This window comes from Apis mellifera, linkage group LG1 (genome assembly GCF_003254395.2).
Source record: "Apis mellifera strain DH4 linkage group LG1, Amel_HAv3.1, whole genome shotgun sequence".
Classification (NCBI taxonomy): Eukaryota; Metazoa; Arthropoda; class Insecta; order Hymenoptera; family Apidae; genus Apis; species Apis mellifera.
This window is the reverse complement of record NC_037638.1, coordinates 457,539-479,396: the sequence shown is the minus strand read 5'-3', so window position 1 is coordinate 479,396 and position 21,858 is coordinate 457,539. Positions and strand designations below refer to the sequence as shown.

At 41.3% G+C, this 21,858-nt stretch overlaps 1 protein-coding gene across 5 annotated transcripts in view; it reads right to left on the bottom strand.

Annotated features, from left to right (window-relative positions):
- Positions 1–21,858, bottom strand: part of LOC410771 (WD repeat-containing protein 47) — a 61,216-nt gene that overhangs the window by 5,851 nt on the left and 33,507 nt on the right. For 4 of the 5 annotated variants that reach the window (XM_016918148.2, XM_016918144.2, XM_006557369.3 and 1 more), the window contains exon 7: positions 2,673–2,869. In XM_016918148.2, coding sequence (XP_016773637.1) covers positions 2,673–2,869 — 197 coding nt within the window. Of the gene's footprint in view, positions 1–2,672; positions 2,870–9,082; positions 10,335–21,858 lie in introns of those variants that run through there. The other variant, XM_006557372.3, reaches the window with a different exon arrangement.

Genomic DNA, 21,858 nt, shown 5'->3' with positions numbered 1-21,858 from the left:
TTCAATTAAGAACACACATATTCGCATCGTATATTACGCTATTAAAATTAAAATCGATAATCTAAATTATTGGATAGATGATAATTGACCGATCAGACGACTTTCTAACGAATCAATTTTTTCCTCGCCTTCGATACTCGTAATCTAGCATTACATCGTAAAAAAAAATGATTTTCTTTCCAATTTTATTACGAGTTTGAAATTAAACTGTCGCTGAATAACCATCACTCTGGATTACTCGAGGAACGTAGAGTTACGGGGAAAGAAAAAAAAATTTTTTTTAATCTTAAACGAGACAACGCGTGTTGCTCCATTCGTTGCAAGAGTTTTATTACAAGTATTGCGTAGAACTGGGAACAAGAATTATCTCTCCTGACGAAAATTTTCTTAATTTACATTATAACGTTCCGTTCATCCAAGAGGTTCCCTTTACCTCGCTTTGTACTTTCACCTCGTTGTAAATATTAATCTTAACGCGTAACGTAACACACCTGGGCTCGTCGCTGTCATTTTTTAGCGGGTGTAAACTTTGTGAGAATTACCCTAACGACGACTAACATCTCTCCAGAGACGAGATCTGAAGAGTCACGATTCTTTACGACCCCGTGTTGAAATATACTCCGGACCCAAGGTATTTCACTTTCATCCTCGTTTGAGAATCCTTCGTTTGAGAATAGTTTTATGAATATATGGAAGTTATTAACACAGTAGACTGATATATGTGTATAAATTTATAAAGCCAGACGCAATATAAGATTGTTCATCTATGGGATCGAAAAATCGTAACGAATTGCGCGGAAAGTTGTTGATTTTGAAATGAATTTTGATATTGAATAGAGTAGAAATGGAACGAAGATTTGAAAACCAAAAAAGGGAAGGAGGGGAGGGGAAAAAAAACAGAACTAATTCTAAAGAACTTTCATTTCAACTGATCGAAGAATCGTAACGAATTGCACGGAAAGTTGTTGATTTTGAAATGAATTTTGATATTGAAAAGAGTAGAAATGGAACGAAGATTTGAAAACCAAAAAAGGGAAGGAGGGGAAAAAAAAACAAAACTAATTTTAAAAAACTTTCATTTCAACTGATCGAAGAATCGTAACGAATTGCACGGAAAGTTGTTGATTTTGAAATGAATTTTGATATTGAAAAGAGTAGAAATGGAACGAAGATTTGAAAACCAAAAAAGGGAAGGAGGGGAGGGGAAAAAAAACAGAACTAATTCTAAAAAACTTTCATTTCAACTGGAATAGAAAATTTGACGAGTTAAGTAAAACTAATATAGCGAGCAACCGCTTTTATTATCTCTAATCCAATCTGCCGTTATACGTTTATTATACGAATAAAATAAATAGAACGTCTTTTTTAACGATTCGTTCGAGAAAACTAATTTATTTCGTCATTTCCATTACTCTTAATCTATATATTTGAGGAGAATCAAGATAAAAGATGTTTTCTAATTTTTTTTTTTTTCTTTCTTCAAATTGCGAAATATCGGTATCACGATCACGTGGTGAATGGAATATTGAAATAAGAGAGAGAAACAAGTGTTGGGGAATCCTGTTTCTAGAACTTTTTCATAAAAAAAAAAAAAAAAAGAGAGAAAAAGAAAAATAATTTCAATTAAATATAATTGTATCAATTACAGAGAAGAATTAAGAATCCGAGATGATGATTATTATTTACAACGGGTAATGATGATTTCACGGTTCTGGTTAAAGAATCTTAAATGAAATTCGTTCAGAGGTTCAACCGAAGAGAACGGAATGGATGGAAGTAGAGAGAGGGGAGGGAGGGAGGGAAGAATAAGAGAAAGAGAGATCGAATCAGCGATTGCGGACAATAAGAGAATCTCGCGCCAAGGAATCGAGGAATGCTCCGTTTGGTATGAAGGCCTTCTTCGTTCGTTAAGCCAGCACGCTTGCGTAAAATTAGCCCGCTCGGCGCGAATTTAAACGCGCATCTCGAAGATGACGACGGTCCGCGTATTTACGATCGAAACTACACGGTTGTAAATAGCACGCGAATGATACCACGTCGATTTCTATTTTCTTCCTTTGCAACGGAATCCCGTATATCTCTTCTATCCGTACGTAAAATGTATGTATATATACGTCACTGCAAGTATTCAGTCATGCAAAGAAATATAATTCGAATTACTATTAGCAAAATGGTAAAGCGGAATGAGTCTAACGTCGTAAATGCCTGCTACTCGGTAATAAAGAATAAATAAATTTATACACATACGATACAAATATAAAATAAATCATCTGTAATACAAACTTTTAATCTTGTAAATCATCGATATAAATTTCGAAAGATTTCTCCTCGCCTCGTTTTCGATCCACGCGAATCCAATTTGATTAAATTTCAGAAAAAAAGATGGAAAAAAAAAAGTTCCATGCATTTACAATTTTCTCAAAATTGCCTACTGAATTATAAATTGCTTGTTAGAGACGAACGGATATATTTTATAGATCCGTCGATTCGTCGAAATACCGTAATAAATAAATCGGGGATAAACGGAAAGAGAATCGAAGAGAGAGGCAAGGGTATATTTAAAAAGAGATTAAGTTCAACGGTGAAACTCGTGGGACGAGAAAGATGAATCGATCAGATTAAAGAAAGGCATTGCAGAAGGCGAGTAAAAAAAAAAAATCTCTTCTTCTCACCTGACATCGTGAAGCTTTGGATACGAGCATATTCTCAGCGTCTTCGAGTTAGATCCCACAGCGTACAATTTCCCATGGGGGTGGAATTCCGCGCATCGTACGGCTTGGACGTCCTCGAGCGCCGTCACGGGGACGAATCTTGGCCTTCCGCCGTTGCTGCTTCCGTTGCTGGCATCGAGTTCCGGCCTCGGTTCTTGCTGCGAACGAGATCGAAATCGAAATCAATTCGTATAATTGTCAGCAAGAGAAAGAAATCAAGATGCGATTTAAAGAGATTTAAAAAAAAAATATAATTATAGATATCTACGCTCGACATTTTAAACATGGTAACATTTCGACTTTGAAAATTTCAACCGGTTCACGTGAAATTGCACACGATCTACATAACATACTTTAAATAACACTTGTCGTACTCGTACTTCGAAATTACATATTTCGAGACTTTTCTAAAATAACTTCTCCTTGCTTCCATTAAAAAGAATTTTAAGTACATATTTCTGGTATTACTTGGTTCTGCTACTTCAAAAGTTGGCCAAAGATGTCGTACGTGGAAAAATAAAAAATTTTATCGGACGGTTCGTTGCGATTACTATTCGTGGAAAACCAGTCGAAACTTTTAATTAAACGTTGAAAAGCATTTTGATTATATGTATATGTATATAAATTGACGTCAGAAAAGTGACTCGATACACTTTTCTTTACGTTTTGAACCAGTTTTTTTCTGAAACGGCTCGTTCGCGAACGAAAGAACGAACGAACGAGTAGCTTGGGATACGGGGAACGAAAACTCGGGGAGAATTAGAAAGTCAGACCTTGAAAGGATTTCTAACGCCTCTCTTTTCCACACACAATCACTCGTATGTTTACTTGTATGCTAATTCCCCTCGCGAGGTTTCCTACTCGAGGCGGATTTATCATCCGTGATGGGTTTAATCGCAAATTCTCTCTCGTCGATAATTACTATTATTATTATTATTATTATTATTATCATTCGAAGATTGGTAATAGAAGAGTCGAGGTATGAGTTGACATTTCAAGAGAAGATAGATCTGTTGAGTTTATTTAACGGCTCGATGAATTAGCAGCCAACTCTCGAGAAAAATATAATGATGAAAAGGAAAAAAAAAAAAAAGGGAAATAATGAATCGAATGAAACGATTCGATATCCGCAACCGGGGCAACGAAACAATCTTCCAAGCGATCGCGTCGTAACCCAGTTTTGCATATCCGTTCCTTCGCAGGGCGGCTCGTTAAATGTTCCTTCTGTTCCTTCTCGACAGATCGTTCCTTCGATTTCCTACAACGTCATACGAGCCGATTATAGTCGCGGTTGACGTAGCAATTGCGAAAATTGTTGGCAGCAACGCGAACGTTCGAGAGGAGAGAAAATATATCCGTGATAAATTTTCAATTTTTCTCGCGCGTTTCGTTCGTGAACAATCCGGATGGTTTTGCGGCTCTTTCTTGCACAACGATTTGCATGCCTCCCCCCCTATCCTTTTACTTTCGACCGCGAGGTCTTCGTCCCGCGATTATCTCCGGATAAGGGCAATTAAAACGAACGAGTAGCCGACTACTCCGTATCTCTCTTATCTTCCGTTTCGCCGATCTCTTTTCACGTTTATTCTTTTTTTTTTTCCTCGATGTGGAAACCGCTCGAAAGTAATATTTCTTAGAAAATGGTTGTTAGAAAATAAATAAGTTCGTTTAAATACTTTGTACAATTAATCGCGATAGCGATGAAAACACGCTTTTGTATAATTTATTACTCGATATTCGTATACTTGTGTGTGCGTATATATATTCGCTTTTCGTGGTGAAAGGATTAATAAATAGAGAAATATGTTAATTATTTTGCGAAATATCATATGCTGGATCGAAAATCGATATCGAAACGAGTTAGCCTTCGATTACGATTACGACGGAACATGGATGATTCGAAACGCGAGAAAAGAAAGGAAAGAAAAGAAAAGATTTATCGCGAACGGATAACGTTGTGAAAGTAAACAATGAAGCAAAGGAAAGGGAAATTTTGATTCCCCGGCGAGAATCAGCGGATCGGGACGACACGATATGATTGATGCAACGACGATTATTATTCCCGAGCGTTGTATCCATTAACTTTACACGCAGCTAATAATTTTGTTGCACAACGAGATGGACGTTTGATTTCCCGCGATAACCCCTCCCCTCCCCAATGATTCGATTCGTTCCGTTCGATTTACGCCACCTTCGAAACAACCTTTCTAAACATCCCCCCCCGTCGTTCCAACCGATTTCTAAAAATCATCCTCCAAAGTTGTCAAAGTTTGAGAATTCGCGTCGATTTTTATTTGAGAATATTCCTTCTCTGTTCTTTCTCCTCTCCCCCTCTCCTTTCTTTTTCTTTTACTCGGCGCCGTTCTTCGTCTCGATGAGAAAATCGAGATTGCTACTTTGTTGGAACGGTAGCAAGTTTCGATGTTTGCGAAATGGAGGGCCTGCTGGAGGTGAAAAAAAATCGAAGAAAGATCTAGGACGAGACAGGTGGAGAACGGTTTCGAGGAACATCAGTAACGCTTGCTGCTGCTTAGTCACGAACACCGTTTCTCCATCAATGTTCACCGTATTGTGTTGCGCTGGTCGAGGGGATATAGTAATATAAGCGAACCGCTAATACGGTATGTAACAGTGCGTTAAGCGAAAAAGAAATTAATACGAAAAATAATCGAATACGTACAATTATGATCTAATCTTTAAGTCCCCTTTTACGAGCTATTGTCGAACGCTTATGATCGCCAATAAACTCTTATTATACCAAGCAATTTCCGTTTTGCGGTAGATTTATTCCGTTCCGTCGTTTTCGACGGACGCCCGGGCACGGAATAAAATGGATGAGAATTTTCGCGGAAAATAATTTTAATGGAAACGTGGCGTCGAGGACGTTTCGAAAAGGGTTGTCCGTCTCGTTTCCACCAACGAAAAATTTCATCCACAATTTCTTTCGGGCTTGTGTTTAATGATCCGGAAACGAAACGCGAGCAAACCATCCGAGAAACCAATTTCAATGGATCCGAAGCCTAGTTTCTAGCCGGCGGGTCACTCAACCCGTCAATTATCTCCTCGTTCGTCTCTTTTAATTATTGCGAGACGACACTGCGGACGAAAATCGAGAAATTGTGCCACAAATTTCAGCAGAAATTAATTGCTAACTTCAGAAGTTTCACCCAACGTTTAGCTTTTCAGCCAACGAAGATCCCATCGAATTTCCATCAAATTCGATTCAAATTTTCACGAATAATCCTGCAAACTGTCAATCAATGAACGAAGCTTTTCTTTCCCCATTTGCAACTTTCGATTCCATCACTTTGAACGATCCTATTAAATGCTACGAGATTCATAATCGATGAAATCTCAAAAGGATGCTGTACAACCAACAGTAAAGAAAAAAAAGAAAAAAACGCGAAGGAAACGGCGAAGGTCTTCGATCATCCTCGAGGACTATCCAACGAGCCGTGTCATGGCGCGATTAGAAACGTGCAAGCAGTTGTGGAACAATCGTTGGAAACGATATTGGAAAAAATCAATTCCTTTGCGATAACATTGGCGAGATATCGAGCTTCCTACATTTTTCCACAACAGTCTCGGCGAATAAATGGCGGAACAAAAATGTTTTCACTCTTGACGAGGAACCGGTCGAGACCGATGAAAAAAGCCGTGTCCTTTCTCTGGGACGGGCAGATGGATCGTCGAGGATATAATCATTGTTAAGAGCGTCAGAAATGCAGGGGATATGCGGCGAATTCCGGTGAAACCAGTCCCCAGCGTCGCGGATCTGGGTTGCGACATACTTTTTCATACGGCGAGGCTGTTTCAGGATATCGAAGATACGAGACGAGGCTTAATAGTATCGTGGACAGTCTCGCGGGGTTTCTTTCGCAGGAATGGAACTTTCGAAACACGTGTAACCGAATTTCACCGCTCGAAAATCACGCTGTCGTTCGCTTATTTTGCTTTAACAAGCTTAAGAGGCGAGAAAAGGACGAGCGGAAAATTTTAAGAAAAAACCTTTCGAAGGCGAAAGGAACCATCCTTCAAGATCAACGCTCTTAATTTGTACGCGTGGAATATCCCAAAGAATTATAGAACAAATATTTGGGATCCACAAGTTTGCATCGCAGAAACGTAGATTAGGGAAGAATATTTTGCAGACCAAGAGACAAATCTGTTATCGCACAAGAGAATACATTCGGTGAGGAAAACATTCAACTCGGAAAAACAATTACTCGCAAACAGATAACGTATGTATGGAGGATTCGAGGAACTAGTTTGCCCATAAATCGCGAAGGGGGGAAAAAAAGAAACGAAACTGGAACGCAGAAAGAGCAATTTAATAAGTTACTCGAGTCGTTATCGAACCGCCGGCACAACCGGTATCGAGGAATACTTTTTCCAAACCGGAGGCCTTTCCACCGATAGATCACGTAATAGTTCAAACGATGCTCCCCCTCGGGCGTTAAGAAGTTTGCCATGCAACTCGCGCGCGGATTGGTCACGGTTCAACCGTTCTCCTACTCGTGGACAAATTTGAAAGTCCTTGCCGCCTGTCCAGCAATAAAAATCACCCAGGATGCGTTAAATTTTTAACATTTATCGTACATCGTTGCAAAAACACATTGATGCAGAGTTAATAGCAATATCTAAGCGGTCATTTTCTCGCTGAAAGAGGCATTACGCAGGCAAGAAAAAACTTGACAAGTTTGTTTGAAATGGTGGAAATAAAATATTTGTGATTGATAAAGTATGGAATGATAGGTAAATTGGTTCCGATAACCAAAAATTGACAAGAAACATTTTGCTAAATAAAATTATTACAAGCTAAAGTTTAAATGCGAAAATTTTTACGCGATCGTTCTAAAATCATTTCGATATCCGATATGATTGATAGGAACGATAGTTTGAAAAAAAAAAAAAGAAAAGCAAAGATAATAATTACATCGGTACAATCGTAGCCTTTCGCAATCGTGGCACGAACGCAACGATAATTAAACTCGAAACGACTACTTTTCCATAAGCTACTTCCACTTTCCATACATAATCTCATAGGCCGTAAACAAAAATATCGAGAGAGCCGTGTTCTAAACGGAAGCCGGCGTCGTTCGGCTCGTCCTCGTTCACGCCTTCGGATTGCACAACTGGCGGATTCACTTTCACCAGAAAAATGCTTTTTCGAAAGTATGTTCCGTGTTTTAATTGTCCTCGAGTGATCTTGCTCGACCGATCGAAAAATCACGGAATCAAATCGTCACGGATCTCTCTCCGATCCATCGATTTCGTTATTCGTATTATTTCAAGCGCGGTTGCCTCCCCGAATTCGAACGGTCTATTTAACTAGTCAACAATTTAAAAACTCGGTTTATGACTTGGTCCCTCGAGTTGATTAAATTTCTAAAAGGAGGATCAGGTCAGCGATGCCTGAAATGCGAGAAATTAAGCGGACGAATTTCGATTCCTGAAAACGATCGAAGATCGAACGGAAGCGATCTATGAACATTGTTCCCGATGATGGAATCGATTTCTTTTCTTTCTCTCTCTCTCTCTTCTTCTCTTTAATGAACGAGTAACGGTGCATTAACTCGAGGTCACCGATCGGGAACACTTTCTACCCACGGTCAAGTAAAATTACGGTTCATTAACAACGGTTCGTTATTAACAAGGAGCGATCGATCTACCCGATTAAACAAAATTTTCTTTGGAAAATTACCACAACGATATCTTAAAGAGAGAAGATCCTGGGAATAAGTTTTCCAATATCTCCTATTTGCCTATTACGTTACGTTGCAACTGTGTTCCGATCGGTAATCGAAGTGATAACAGAGATTACGTTGAAAAGTACATTGCGAGCGAGATCGAAGATAAATCGATAGAATTATTCCGTTTTTCTGATCGATGCAGGAGCAGGTGGCCTAGCGTCGGAGAACGCTGGATTGATATATATATATATAAAGTGATATCATTCCGTTACGATTTAGTTGCCGAGAGTAATTTATTTATGGCGAGCGTACGTGGACTTCCGGAACCAGGCGTTGGAACCATTAGAAACTGGAGCGATAAACTCGTGGAACACTTTCCATTAAATCTTAAAACACCCGTTTATCCGCGCACGGAGAGAAGGCGATAAGCGCGACCGATTCGTGGAGCAAATCGAAGTTCCCAGTAAAAGTAGTTTTACCGGAACCATTCACGAACGAAAGCCACTTTGACGAGCGGGCGTCGAAGAGAGAAAACGGATCTAGAAAATTAAGTTAATTCAATAAAGTTACAAGAACGGAATTAACTCTCGCTTAATTCTATCTAATAACAATCAAAGAAAATATCTGGCCCGATCAATTCAATCTATCCCCTCCAACAGGAAAATCCATCCAACAAACCATGTAACTGCCGCGTCTTCTTCCCGGCCTCTCGTTCCTCCTCTCGTCCTCCTGTTTCCTGCAACCGCGTCCCCCTGCAACCCTGTCGAACGTGTTCAACTCGTGCACCCGCTCCCCCGTCGTCTCCACGTCCAGAAGGTTCTCCATCGACCGCCTCCCCTGCCTGCACATATTCCCCCCGTTCTTGGAGCTCTTCCTCTGCAGATGATTCCCGTTCTCGTCCTGATAATCCTCCCACTCGCTCGCCTCGCTCCTCACATCCTCCAACGACCTCGTCCTGCCCACGGAGGAGCAGGTGCAGGCGGGCGCGTTGCCTCTGCACAACGCGGCCGAGCTCCTCGTTCTGCCCCTCGCGTCCATCATCAACATCCTCGGCGAGACGGCGACCGAGGACAGCTGCAGCGGAGACATGGGCTGGGGGGGCGGTATCGCGTTCCTGTACAACGGCGCCAGGTAGTAGTAGTCGCGGCCCTTGTTCGAGCTCGCTGCGCTCATCCTCGCGGGGACGTAGTTGTAGTCGGCCACGTGGGGCGGGATCCACTGGGGGGCCATCGCGTCCAGGGGCACGGGACGGTAGCAAAACGACGGCCCCCTGCCGGTCCCCGCAGCCGGGTGGCTGCGGTACATCGGGGGCCAGGGTCGGGATTGCTTCGAAACGTCGAAACGGGGATCCATCCTCGGATCCAGCACTCGGATGTCGCCCATATCGAGTCCCTCCAGCCGGACGTTTTCACGATTCCTCGAGGTTGAGAGTCAATGAACCGCGCTCGCCCGGATCGCCTTCATCTTACCATGGCTACGTTACTTTTGCCCTCGACGAGCCTTCATTTCAACGTCCGAAAAAGGAAGCGAGGAGAACAAAGGATCGAGATTTTCACCACTTTCCACGCGTATTTATCGGCAGCGGACGGATTTCCCCTCCTCGCTTTCCTCTCGCCTTCCCTCCCGCTCGACACTTTTCACTTCTTCTTCTTCTTCTTCTTCGTCCTCTTGTTGGGAAGAGAGTTGCTCGAAACCAGGCGACGACTCGTTCGGTTTTTTTCTTTTTCGTTGAAATTCGCGCTGCTCGAAACAAACGTGGATGGTTTCGCGGGTTTTTTCTTTTCTTTTGTTTTAAGAAACAGAGAGGGGAGAGAGATCCGTGGATCGTGGATCGCGGATCGGAGACGACTGTGCTCAACTGAGTACAGCGAACGAGTGCGTACTCGACGCGTTCTCGTCGAGCGACTTCGCCTCTCGTTGAGAAACGACCCACTTCTACTCGCGGGATTGAAACTTCATCTCCCTACCACTCGCCTCCTCTACGACTCATCCCCGACGTATATACGTCTCGGCGTCCGCGGCGCGAACCGAGAACGGGCGCAGGTTTCGCTCGTGGACGATGATATCGCGACCATGGGTGGGCCATGATTAATTATTGAGATCGTATTCGCGCAATAATCCATCATTTGCGAACAATTTTCCGCGAACAATTATTTCAATCGAGGTAATTTTGAAAATATTTGGTTTTTCGATTTAGAGATTCGAATTATTTTAAATTCTTGTCTTCTTCATAGTCATCTTGATAATTCTTTATTTCAAGATCGGGATAAAACCCGAGAAATTTTTAATAATCGATAATTTACTAGCGAATTTGTTGTACAATTATTTCAATCGAGGTAACTTTGAAAATATTTGTTTTTTCGATTTAGAGATTCGAACTGTTTCTTATCCTCTCCATTGAACTTAATAATTCTCTATTTCAAGATCAGCATAAAACATAGAAACTTTTAATAATCTATAATTTACCAATTTTGTGCGATTATTTTAACCAAGCTAATATTGAAAATATTTTTGAAGAATCTCTGTAATCGGTAAAAATTAGCTTTTTCAATTTAGAGATTCGAATTGTTTTAAATTTTTGTCTTCTCCAAATTTGATAATTCTCTATTTCAAGATTAGGATAAAACGTAGAAACTTTTAATAATCGATAATTTATCAGCGAATTTGCTGTGTAATTATTTCAATCGAGATAACTTCTTGAAGATTGAAAATATTCTTGAAGAATTTTTTCTGTAATCGGTAAAAATTTGTTTTTTCAATTTACACGAGATTCGAACTGTTTCAAATTCCTGTCCTGTCGATTAAACTTGCAATCTTCCAACTTTTAATATTTGCTATGGAATTATTTCAATCTTAGAGAATAACTTCGAAAATATTTTTGAAAAATCTTTTCCATAATCGGTAAAAATTTGTTCTTTCAATTTATGCGAGATTCGAACTGTTTCAAATCCTCTCCATTGAACTTGGTAGAAATCACGATAAAATTATCGATCGCGATGTCAATGTGTCAAGTTATAGGAATAATTTACACGAGAAACTTTTAAATCTCGTTATCGTTATGGATAATGGAATTTCGATGAAACGATCTGAAGAATAATCGGTAGAAAATCGTCCTCGAGGCTACGCGCGAGAGAATCGCGGATAACAAGAGGATTAAAAAGGTACCAAATTCCTTTTCTACGGTCTCCCTCGCTTTCACTACGGCCATCCTTTCAAGCTCGTTTTAATTCACTCAGGGAAATCATCGCCCATTACACGCAGGAAGTAAGAAGCAAGTGGGTGTAAAGAACCGATTCAACCGCCAACAGTTGTTAAAAAGTTTTTTAATGCGAAATAACTTTCCACGAGCAAGCGAGCTCGATCATGATTTTTCATCTTCCCCCCTCTCCTTCTTCACGCGAATAAACTGTAAACATTCGCTGCTTCTTCGCCACTTTTATCGATTATTCAAACTCTTTGTCGATCTTTGAAGAAATTTATTAACCGATTAAACTCGGTCGCGCGTCGAATCGATATTCAACAAATCATCTTGCTTCGAATCATGTTTTTCTCCCGAGCGATGAAACGAATCATCCACGGATAGTTTTTCCTTCATCCGAGAAAAGGGAATCCTAAAAGACGATCACGGTATCAATTTTCCATCCCAGCTTTCTCCGATACGCTCCGTTAATAATTCGCGGCGATCCTCCTCTCCTCTTTCTTTTATTATTAGCGGGAAACTATCGCGTGTCGTGGCCCACGCAACATTTCCTTTCGCTCGAAATCGAGCTTGCACGGACGATCCAACGATTCAAACCGATGGAGAAAACCGCGAGCCGATGAATTCTGACTCGAGCGAAATTGCGCGGAAAACTGGCCGCCGATTTATACATTGGTCAACGCGATCAACGATAATCGAACAAGTTGCAACGATCGGTTGGATGGCTCCAATTATTCCGATCGAGTCACTTTCCCGATCGAGTTAAACGGTCCCTCTGCTAGTTTTACACGCTCTGGCGCGTAATCGATCGATCGATCGATCGATCGTCAGAGGAATCCGATCGATTCGTTCGAGTAAAAGTGAGAAACTGTCGGATTGATTTCGTATCGATATCGATATCGATCGACTTTTTTCCCCCGAAAATGGATGTCAAAATCGGGAGAAAACGAGGGAATAAACGCAGCGATCGGGATAAGGGTATCTCGTGCGGATTTCAGAGAAAGTTGCGACACGAAAAGTAAATTGACGTGATCCGGCCGTCCGCTTTTATGCCGATCATATCCGATTGGCACCGTGCCAAAACGAGGAAAACGTTTTTTCGCGTTATCCGCTCGACTGTGAGTCTCTTCCCCGCCCCTTCGTTCGTTTCGACGAGAATGAACGTTCGACGACGCGCGAATGATAAACGTCTTCCTTCCTCCTTCTTCCACAGAGTCTCTACAGAGTTCTTTCCACGATCAATTAATCGGATAAAACGGGATGGCAAAAAAATTTCAAATTTATTTTACGTCCGTTCGCTTACTTTGCATTTATTCGGCGACAAAATTTTTTTATTCGACATTTCTTCTTATTCCTTCTATCATCGATATGTCTCTCGTATATCTTGGAAACTGTGCGCGTGGGCATTCTCGAGAGATTTTAAACAGAGAAAGTGGAGGATATGATGTTTTTCTTTTTTTTTTTTTTTTTTAGACACGAACGATAGAAGGAAATGCAGGACAATGAAATTATAGCGTAGATATATCGTGAAAGGCCAGAGACTCGAGATGAATTGATGAATTACGACAGCATTGTGTTGAATACATGAATATAAATTTTGTTTCGATAATTTTGCTAATTTTCTGGAGATTGTAAAGTATAATAAGGTTTACTTCCTAAAAATAAAGCGATGAACCGTCTCTCTGAACAATTTCTGTTGACTTTCTAATGTTAATAATTACGCCATTGTTCCAAGTTTCACCCGTTTGAAACGACGAAAAGTCACGAAATAAAATGAAAACTCGTACGGTATTTCGCTTCTCTCCTTTCTTTTCGTTCCTCTTCCTTATTACGTTCCACGCAATTTTATTCCACGTCGCGAGAGTAAGAAGCAACGACGCCAATGTTTTTTTTTCCAATCTCTTTATAATTGCCCAATAACCTTAAAAACCCTCCTATCTTTCCGTTTAAAAATTTAACAAGCTGCAGTCGAGATACAGCAACGAAACTCTATTTATACCGTATTCAAATCTGGGTTAAAAATAAAACGTTGCGACCAACGTCCCGACGATTCTATTTCCTGCCTACCTACATCTCTCTCTACCTGTTTACCAATAACTTATTTTATCATCGCCAATATGATGAATATTTATCATCGAGAGGACGAGGATTCAGACGATCTTTCTCTCTACAATGTTAAACTTTCCGTGTCGATTTATTACTCCTTACCCGTAATCTTGTCGCTTTCTATTAAATTTAAATTCGCTTCAAATTCGAATTCATATTTACATCGGAGGATCGAAGAGAATCTCATATTCCGGAGATCGCGTGCTCGTGGCTATATAATAATGTATTTTCGCTGAATAATTTTAATAGATTCTCCAGAGCTATATACGCAAACACAGATGTAACACATGTATCAGGCTTGTCATTCTCTCTCCCTATATATATCGATCGTAATTGGATGGCGTGACACGTTGAAAATTAAATCGAACAATGATATCGAGTCTTAGTCACTGCCTCGAGTCGAATCGAAGGTCGAGCCAGCAAGTTCGATCTTGGAAATTAAAGCAAACTCCATTTCATATTTTATTTTTCCCTCCGTGTATCGTGCACCGCGTGGCGCGCGTCCACCGTGTCTCGCCGCTTCGAGATATCGATCTTTTCGCTTCGGGGAACCAAGAAACCGCGACGGTTCCGATTAAACGGTCGGCTATTCGATTCGATCGTGTCGTAATTCAACCGCTCGCGACAAAATTGAGACCTCCTAATCGGAACATGTACATGTATATTGCGCAACAACATCCTGCACGCCGTTTTCTTCTCTCGTTTCTTTCTCTCCTCTCTCTTTCATCCGGTAGCCGGTGAAAAAACGTAGAGGGATTGGGTATTTGCTTGATTGATTCGCTCTCGCGAAAAATCTTAATAAACGGGGTAGTAGTGTGTCTGCGAGTGCACGCCATTATCGCAATTATCTTTCTCTTCGTCCGGTCGCGATACGCGAACCATGACTCTGGCCGAAAAACTTAAAAGGCTTAACGCGGCAACGCTGCGTGTGGAAATTCGAAGGTGCGGGCCTTCGCACGCTCCCGCGGTTATCCCGGTTGGAAATTCTAAGGTAAGGAGAATTTTCTGCCCAAGGATGGATGAAATGTTGCGTAATTGAAACCCGGCCACGATTCTGTTGTTGATGAGTCATCGTTTTGAACGCGTTTCCGGTGAACTCGTTTTCACCGTGCGATCGTTCTGGGACCCGAAAGATATCGTTCGTTTTTCGCAACGTTTTGGATGGACGGTGTTCATCTGGATGTACATCCAATGATGTTTGCGTGGAATTTTTCACTCGGTTTGGTGGTATTGGAGTGTCGAATCTAGGAAAATGTGGATCGATATTCCAGAGAGAGTCGAAAGAACGAAATTTTCTGGATCGTTTGGTCGAGAGGATGGCTCGAGGCGTATAGAATATCGAGATGTCGTTACTTTACGAAGTTGGTCAGCATATATATGGTGATATATACAGAGTGGAATGCAATGGATATTCGGAACGATGTAAACTCGATTATACGGGAGCCTCGAATCGCAGCATGGATGCGCGCTGATCTGTAACATATTTACAGGCTGACGGTTGTTGTAGAAATACGAGACGTTAGCGGAATGATCGGGAGAAAAGAGTGTGCTCGTGAAAATCACAAAGAATTTATAAGAAAGTTGATGACTATTAGATCCGCCTGGTCGGGTTCGAGAATCCGTTCGTGCAACGAACTTGTCCTACATATCCTTTCGAGATTCGTTAAAACTTCAAATGATATTGTCTTATTCCGACAATATACATTTATTTTATATTGATATAGAGAATAAGAATGATATCCGAGCGGAATCGAGTGAATCACAAGAAAGCGCGATCTTGTTTCCCAACGAAATCGAAAGTCGCGGTGCTATGCTTGGCGGGTAACGCAGAGTAGATTTTAAACGATTTTGCTCGTAGTCGGTAAAACAGCACTCTCGGACGAATCGTGGAAACTGAAATACCGACGTTTACAAATAGCGAATTTTTTGTCCTTTGAAATTCAAAGTATCCTTGTTTTATTTTTTTTTTTTTTTTGAAAAACAATATTTTCACAATTATTTTACGCAACAATTATAATCGTTAATAAATCTAGAAAATCATTTATAACATTTCTATCTCTAATTACGCATTTTGCACAACTTTAAATGAAATATCGCTCTATTTCATTACGTTAATTACTATATAAATTATTTTACCTATTTCACTTTATCTTAATAAGATTTGGTATAATTATTAGTGCAAGTCAAATTTCTTTCAATTTCTCTATTTTTTTAATTAATATTTATATCATAATTAAAGGATCTTTTTAAAAACTTTTTAGATTAAAGAAAACTCGATACTTTTACGTTTCTTTCCACGGCACAACATATTGAACGCATGTTTTAAATTTTATCTTTATGTCGCTGCGTTAAATCTTCGTATAAAGATCTCTACGCTACGTTACTCGTTCCGTTCGATTAGAGATTTGACCACAATCGACGTCAATGAAGCTTATCGTCGATAAAAAGAATAGAATTATAGCAAATCGGTGGATGAATCATGCAATAAAGAAAAGATATGATTTCACTGAATTATAAACATTCAATGCTGTTCAAGCGCAAGACTTTCACCTAATTAACAAGCCATGAAGATAGGTACAATTTCCATTTCTCTTAATTCGAGTATTAAACTGCCCTCTTAAAATAAATCGATACGTATATATACTTGGTAATCGTCAGACACGTTTCACTCAACTTGATGAATCTATCATGTTCACGATGCTTCGATTATATTAAATGGTATCGTTTAATCAATATTCACTTCTCATGGTGGTACTTACTTATTCCGCGGTAACGAGCCATTCGTATAATTCATGACGTTTAAAATTCTAAACAGAAACGGCGTTCAATATATCGAAATTCAATAGGGTAAAGTAATTACAGACGATATTACGTGAATCGATATCAAACGGATATATAGAAAAAAAAAAAAAAAAAAAAAAAAAGAAATGCGATCGAATTTTTGCAAAATTTCATTTGAAATCGATCGACGACCTGGAAAAATTTTCTTTCCAAGTTTTTTAAAAGCATTTCGTAATCCAAGATTTAATTAGCTCGTCAATAGTAAAAGTAGAAAAGAATTCTTTGGCGAGAAATGTCAAGGTTCACTAGCCCTCGTTTCTAGATATACGCCGCGTGAATCACCGATTTCCTTGCACGAAGCCACTTCGAACTTGACCTTATTTTCCGTATTTACCCTCCCCGATCTTTCAATTCTTATTTCTCGTAGCGAATCCCACCATTTATTCTCCCCTTCCCCTCGAGTTGCATGCAGCCAACTCGTTATCGAAGCGAAGCAAGAAAACGGGGTATCAAGTCTCAAAAGTCTTCGAAAGTTCCGCGTCGATAGAGTTATTCTCTTCCTTTTTTTTCAACGTGTAAAACGAAGAATATAGATATTGCGAATACAATAAGCAGAATTAACAAGCCACGCCTCATTTTTTATTTCCTACATTACTTGTACAACGATTATAAACAAATTCTCATCTGTATATATAATATACGTCTCTCTTTCTCATTTGGCCAGACAAATCGTTCACGTAAAGTATTTTAGTCGCAACGGTACCGCCGATCTGTTTCGGTCAATCATCTCTTGGACGCAGCACGGTTTCCGTGATACGAAACGAGAAAGCACGAACGACACGAAATCGCGTGCGCGCACGCGTGTCCCGGAAGTAAAGCGAGCGTCACGTGCCGTTTCAAAACGTAAATCGCGATTTCAGGAATTAGAGCCGATTTGCGGATCGACCGGCGGAAAATGACTTGTCGTGCAACTTGTCGATTCATCCATCAGCCGCGACCGTTTGGAAATCGGCTGGACTCGGCAGGGTCGATGGCCGAGATTGAAAGGAATCGACGTTAATTTCTCCTCTCCTTCGATTCGGTTTGCTTGCAGTGTTACAACGTCGGATATATAAATATACGAATATATCCGTCCATGGAGCAATTTTTAACAAGCATCTAATTAGGGATTGGATCTAATTAGAGATTACGGCAATGATTAACGCTTGGCGAGGAACGAACGAACTTAGCTGGTTTAGTTTTCGTAGTAATTACCACCGTATTGTAATACTAATTACCGATATATAAATAAAATATGGCAAGGTGTATTAAATAATTTAGGGTAGATAATAGTCGTTGAATGAAGAAATTTCAATAAATGAACGAAGAAATGATATATATATAAAGCATTGTTTATTATTTATTTTTAATTATCTTATCTACGAGATACCTTCGAGGAAATGTCGTAATTGATTCAAGCTGTTGTGTGGAAATGGAAAGAGAAATGCGAGCAAATTTTTGGAATCAATTAATTTGTTGTGGCGCGTTTCGTCGTGAAATTATTCCTTTTTTTTTTTGTTTTTTTTTGTTTTCCGTTTCTTTGTACTCGAATGAACGAACAAAAACATGGGAGATTTCGTGTCATTAAGGCGTCAGGAAGCGCTTTGGAGTTGTGCAATTTGTTCCATCACCACGGTTCGATAGTGACTTTAATTGGATACGAATTCGGTGTTAATTAAAGCCGCATTTTACATTCGATCAATCTCTATTTTTTTGCAATATGTTTACTAAAATCTAGTTCTCGAGTATATATATTTATATATCCTTTCAATTTTTGATGCGCTACGTTACATAAAAAAAAAGAAAACTTTCTTTTTGATCATAAATCAAATCAATCGCTCGAGTTATATAAAACAAACTTCCTCCGATATTTCCCTCCGAATAAAAAACGTTACGTGAAAACCGACGCCGATTAATTTCTTCAATTTCTATTTTCTAGTTCCTCTTTCGCGCCCCACAACTGTCTCTCTTATCTTGAACAACAAATTATTTATCGAAACATGAATGATAAAATACATTGCAAATGATATTCATAACTTAGGTTTTCAGCTACCACTTTCTCGAAGCGTACTCGCCGATACGACACGATTTCATATCAATATCGAAAGGCAGAAAACTATCACGAACGACTCATTCAAATTCATAAGCGTATTTCGTAACGCGAACGTTTTCGCAGATTTTGCAAAAGATCCAAGTCGTAAATCTCCATAAAAGACGAAGGATCGCGACATCGCGCGCAAAACGATCGGCCCGGCTCTCCTCTTAATGACGCGGACGCTACTTTTAAATCATTCCGCCGGTGTGGCCATATCGAGGGCCAGCGGCGTAGGTCGTCACCGTTTACATAAAGGATACACGGCGGACGAACGGCAGCAGAGGGAGAGAGAAAGCGAGAAGGATATATGAAAAGAAACAAGAGGTGCGCGGATGAGTGGGCAGCTCATGGCCAAACCACGCGTAGGCCTCACCTGCGACAATCTCGTTTCAGGAAATGCGCCGTATCGCGTTGCACCATCAAGTGCAAGTCCACGGAAATTCGATGAAAATCGTTTAAATAACGTGTACAACGTATCCAGGATTTGGAACAACGAATATCCAATTTAATAATCCAAGAAACGATTTAACGAAGCTTCTTATAAAAATACTGTTTGCGAATTCCTAGCGCGAACAACGAGTATGAAAGACGAATGGTTTTTTAAACGTTTCGACAGGTGAATTAACGCGAGTTGTATCTGAAATTCCAGCTCACAATAGCTTCGAGAAACGATTTGTTTCCATTTAATGGACGATGTGGAAGAATAACGATTATTGTCCGTGTATCGCCTATATTACGCGATGCGAGGAATGCCTGTATGTACGAGACACGCGGTGAATAATAATGATTCTAAACTTCTCTCTTAGAGATTCTTAAATAAGCATTACACAGTCCCAACGTTCGTGTGTATATATATATATATTGAGTATTGAGTATACTCGACGTTTAGAACAAAAGTCTCGGGTTACGAATGACGATTTTATCCGTGCGAACGAGGAATAAAGAAAAACTACACAGTCGATGAATTTAACCGGTATTCAACAGGTGAAATGCATTCGAGAGTCGCCTGTTACGAAGCAGGAATACAAATATTTGTTAATCGACGCCGTGGCTTGTAAATAACCTTGACGTCTTTTCTCGAAAACACATCCGACCGAAATTTATCGCTTCGAAAGCGATAATAAGAATCGAGGATATCTTTATCGTAAGCTTATTAATTCTTCGATCGCTTCGAACAGATCGAAAATGCGACGAATTTGCAACGAGAGAAGATGGAACCGCGTGATCCCGATGAGGTGGACGCTTTCATAATATCATGGTCGATGACTAACAGCGTATCCATACCGTGCGAGACACGCCGATGACGTAAGTACAAACACTTAGCATGTGACGGCGCCACATGAAAAATACCTCAACACCGCTGGCACGGTTGCTCGTAAATCAACGCTTTCGCGAAATTCATTCGAACGGACGTTTCTAACGACGGATGAAAGTTTCGTAAAGTGTGACGAGGGGGATACGACGATGATGGATGTTTCGCGCGAATCGATTTCGAGGAAAGGAGAAAATCGCGTCCGAGAAGCGGAAATTTTGTCGGATCGGAATAAATTTCGATCGGAATAAAATTCGTTCGAAACGGAACGATGAACGGGGCGCTTCGTACGCCGGCGCGAATGGCAATTTCCCACGGCCGGTTGTGCGCAATCCAACAGGCAACGATAAATTCTGTCCGCGCGTGCAACGACGATCGAGCCGCGCATTTTCTTACATTTCACCATCGCGCGCGCGCGCGCGCGCGTGTGTGTATGTACTTGGAAAGATGATTTCTCTTGTCCCTCGCGGGAAAGCAGCGGAGACAATGAGAGAACGCGTTGTCGCTCGACTTTCTTCATCCGTTGTTAATAATATCGGACAGAATTTTTGAGCAATGCCTCGAGAGTTATTCCGCACAAACTTTTCGCACGTTTCATCGGTCCGATTCGGATTTTCTAAGAACAAAATCGTACGCGTTTCCTCCCACGATCTCGCCTCCAGCCGTTCGAATATTTTACCTGGTCGGCGTCGAACGTTCCCTCCTCCCAAATAGGATCGTCCCATCCTCCGGACGATCCGGAAGAGCCCCTGCGACCCGGATCCCACGAGTTTCTCTTCGTATTATCCAAAGAATCCGTGGAGAGCCTTCTCCTGTCGTAGGAGCCTCTTCGGTTAGAAAGCGGCGCTATCGATTTCCCATCCTTTTTCAGATTCCCGTTCGAAAGATCGGTGCTCAGCGTCACGTTCAAGTTGTTTCTTAAATTTCCGCTCGACCCGGCCAGACAGCTTTTCAAGTTCGCCGGGCCTCTCGTCTTCGGATCGTTGTTCGAGGGCGAGGAGGAGACGAGGCCGACGGGTCTCGAGGAATCGTTGTGCGACGTCGGGAACAGGCTGGACAAATTATTAGCGTCTCGCCGCGGAGGCATCGTCCTCTGCAGGCTGGTCATCGATTTCGCCACGTAATCGCGCCTCAGCGGAGAATTGTAGCTCGACGCGGTGTCCTTCTTCAGGCACCCCATCGACCTACCAATGGCATCTCGTCGCAGCGGCGAACCGGTCAACGTGGGCGCGTAAAAATCTTTCCTCGTGTGATTGATAGCGCCCATGGACGAGCCAAGCGGACTCTTCCTCAACGTGTTGGGGAAACTCGAGGGGTGAAGCTCTTTCTTCGGTGGCGACATTGGCAGCCCAAGGGAGCCCCTCCTGCCCGGGGAAGATCCCTGATAACCGTCTCGACGGCCCAGATTCGTCTCTCCTCTTCCGTATTGATACGAGGCGCCGATCGACCCCCTGCGATTCCAACAATTCTCCTTCGCGTGTTTCCCGTGGATGTCGCAACAACTCGAGTCTATCTCCACCTTCACCATGTCCGGGTGATGCTGCTCCAACTTCACATCCCTGAACAACGCCTCCAAACGACGTATCGCGGCTTGTTGATGCGCGGACGTCGACATGTTCGCAATTAATTCAACGATTAAACCACTCCAAAGATCTCCGCGTTTCCCACTAATCCTGTTGGCCGCGCCACGTATGCCGAGCTTCGACCACGCTCAGCCGCATAGCTGCTCTCTGTCTCTCGAGATCCAACCCGATTTTTCCTTACTCGTTGCTAGGTCGTCGTTCTCCGAAAAGGGAGAGAAGAATTCGTCGAAAAGAAGAACTCTTAATTTTTCCGCGAAACAGAGAGAATCTCGAAACTCGACTCGAATCAATCGTCGAGTTGACTCTATCTTCCTTCAACTCTCGACACGAAGGATATAT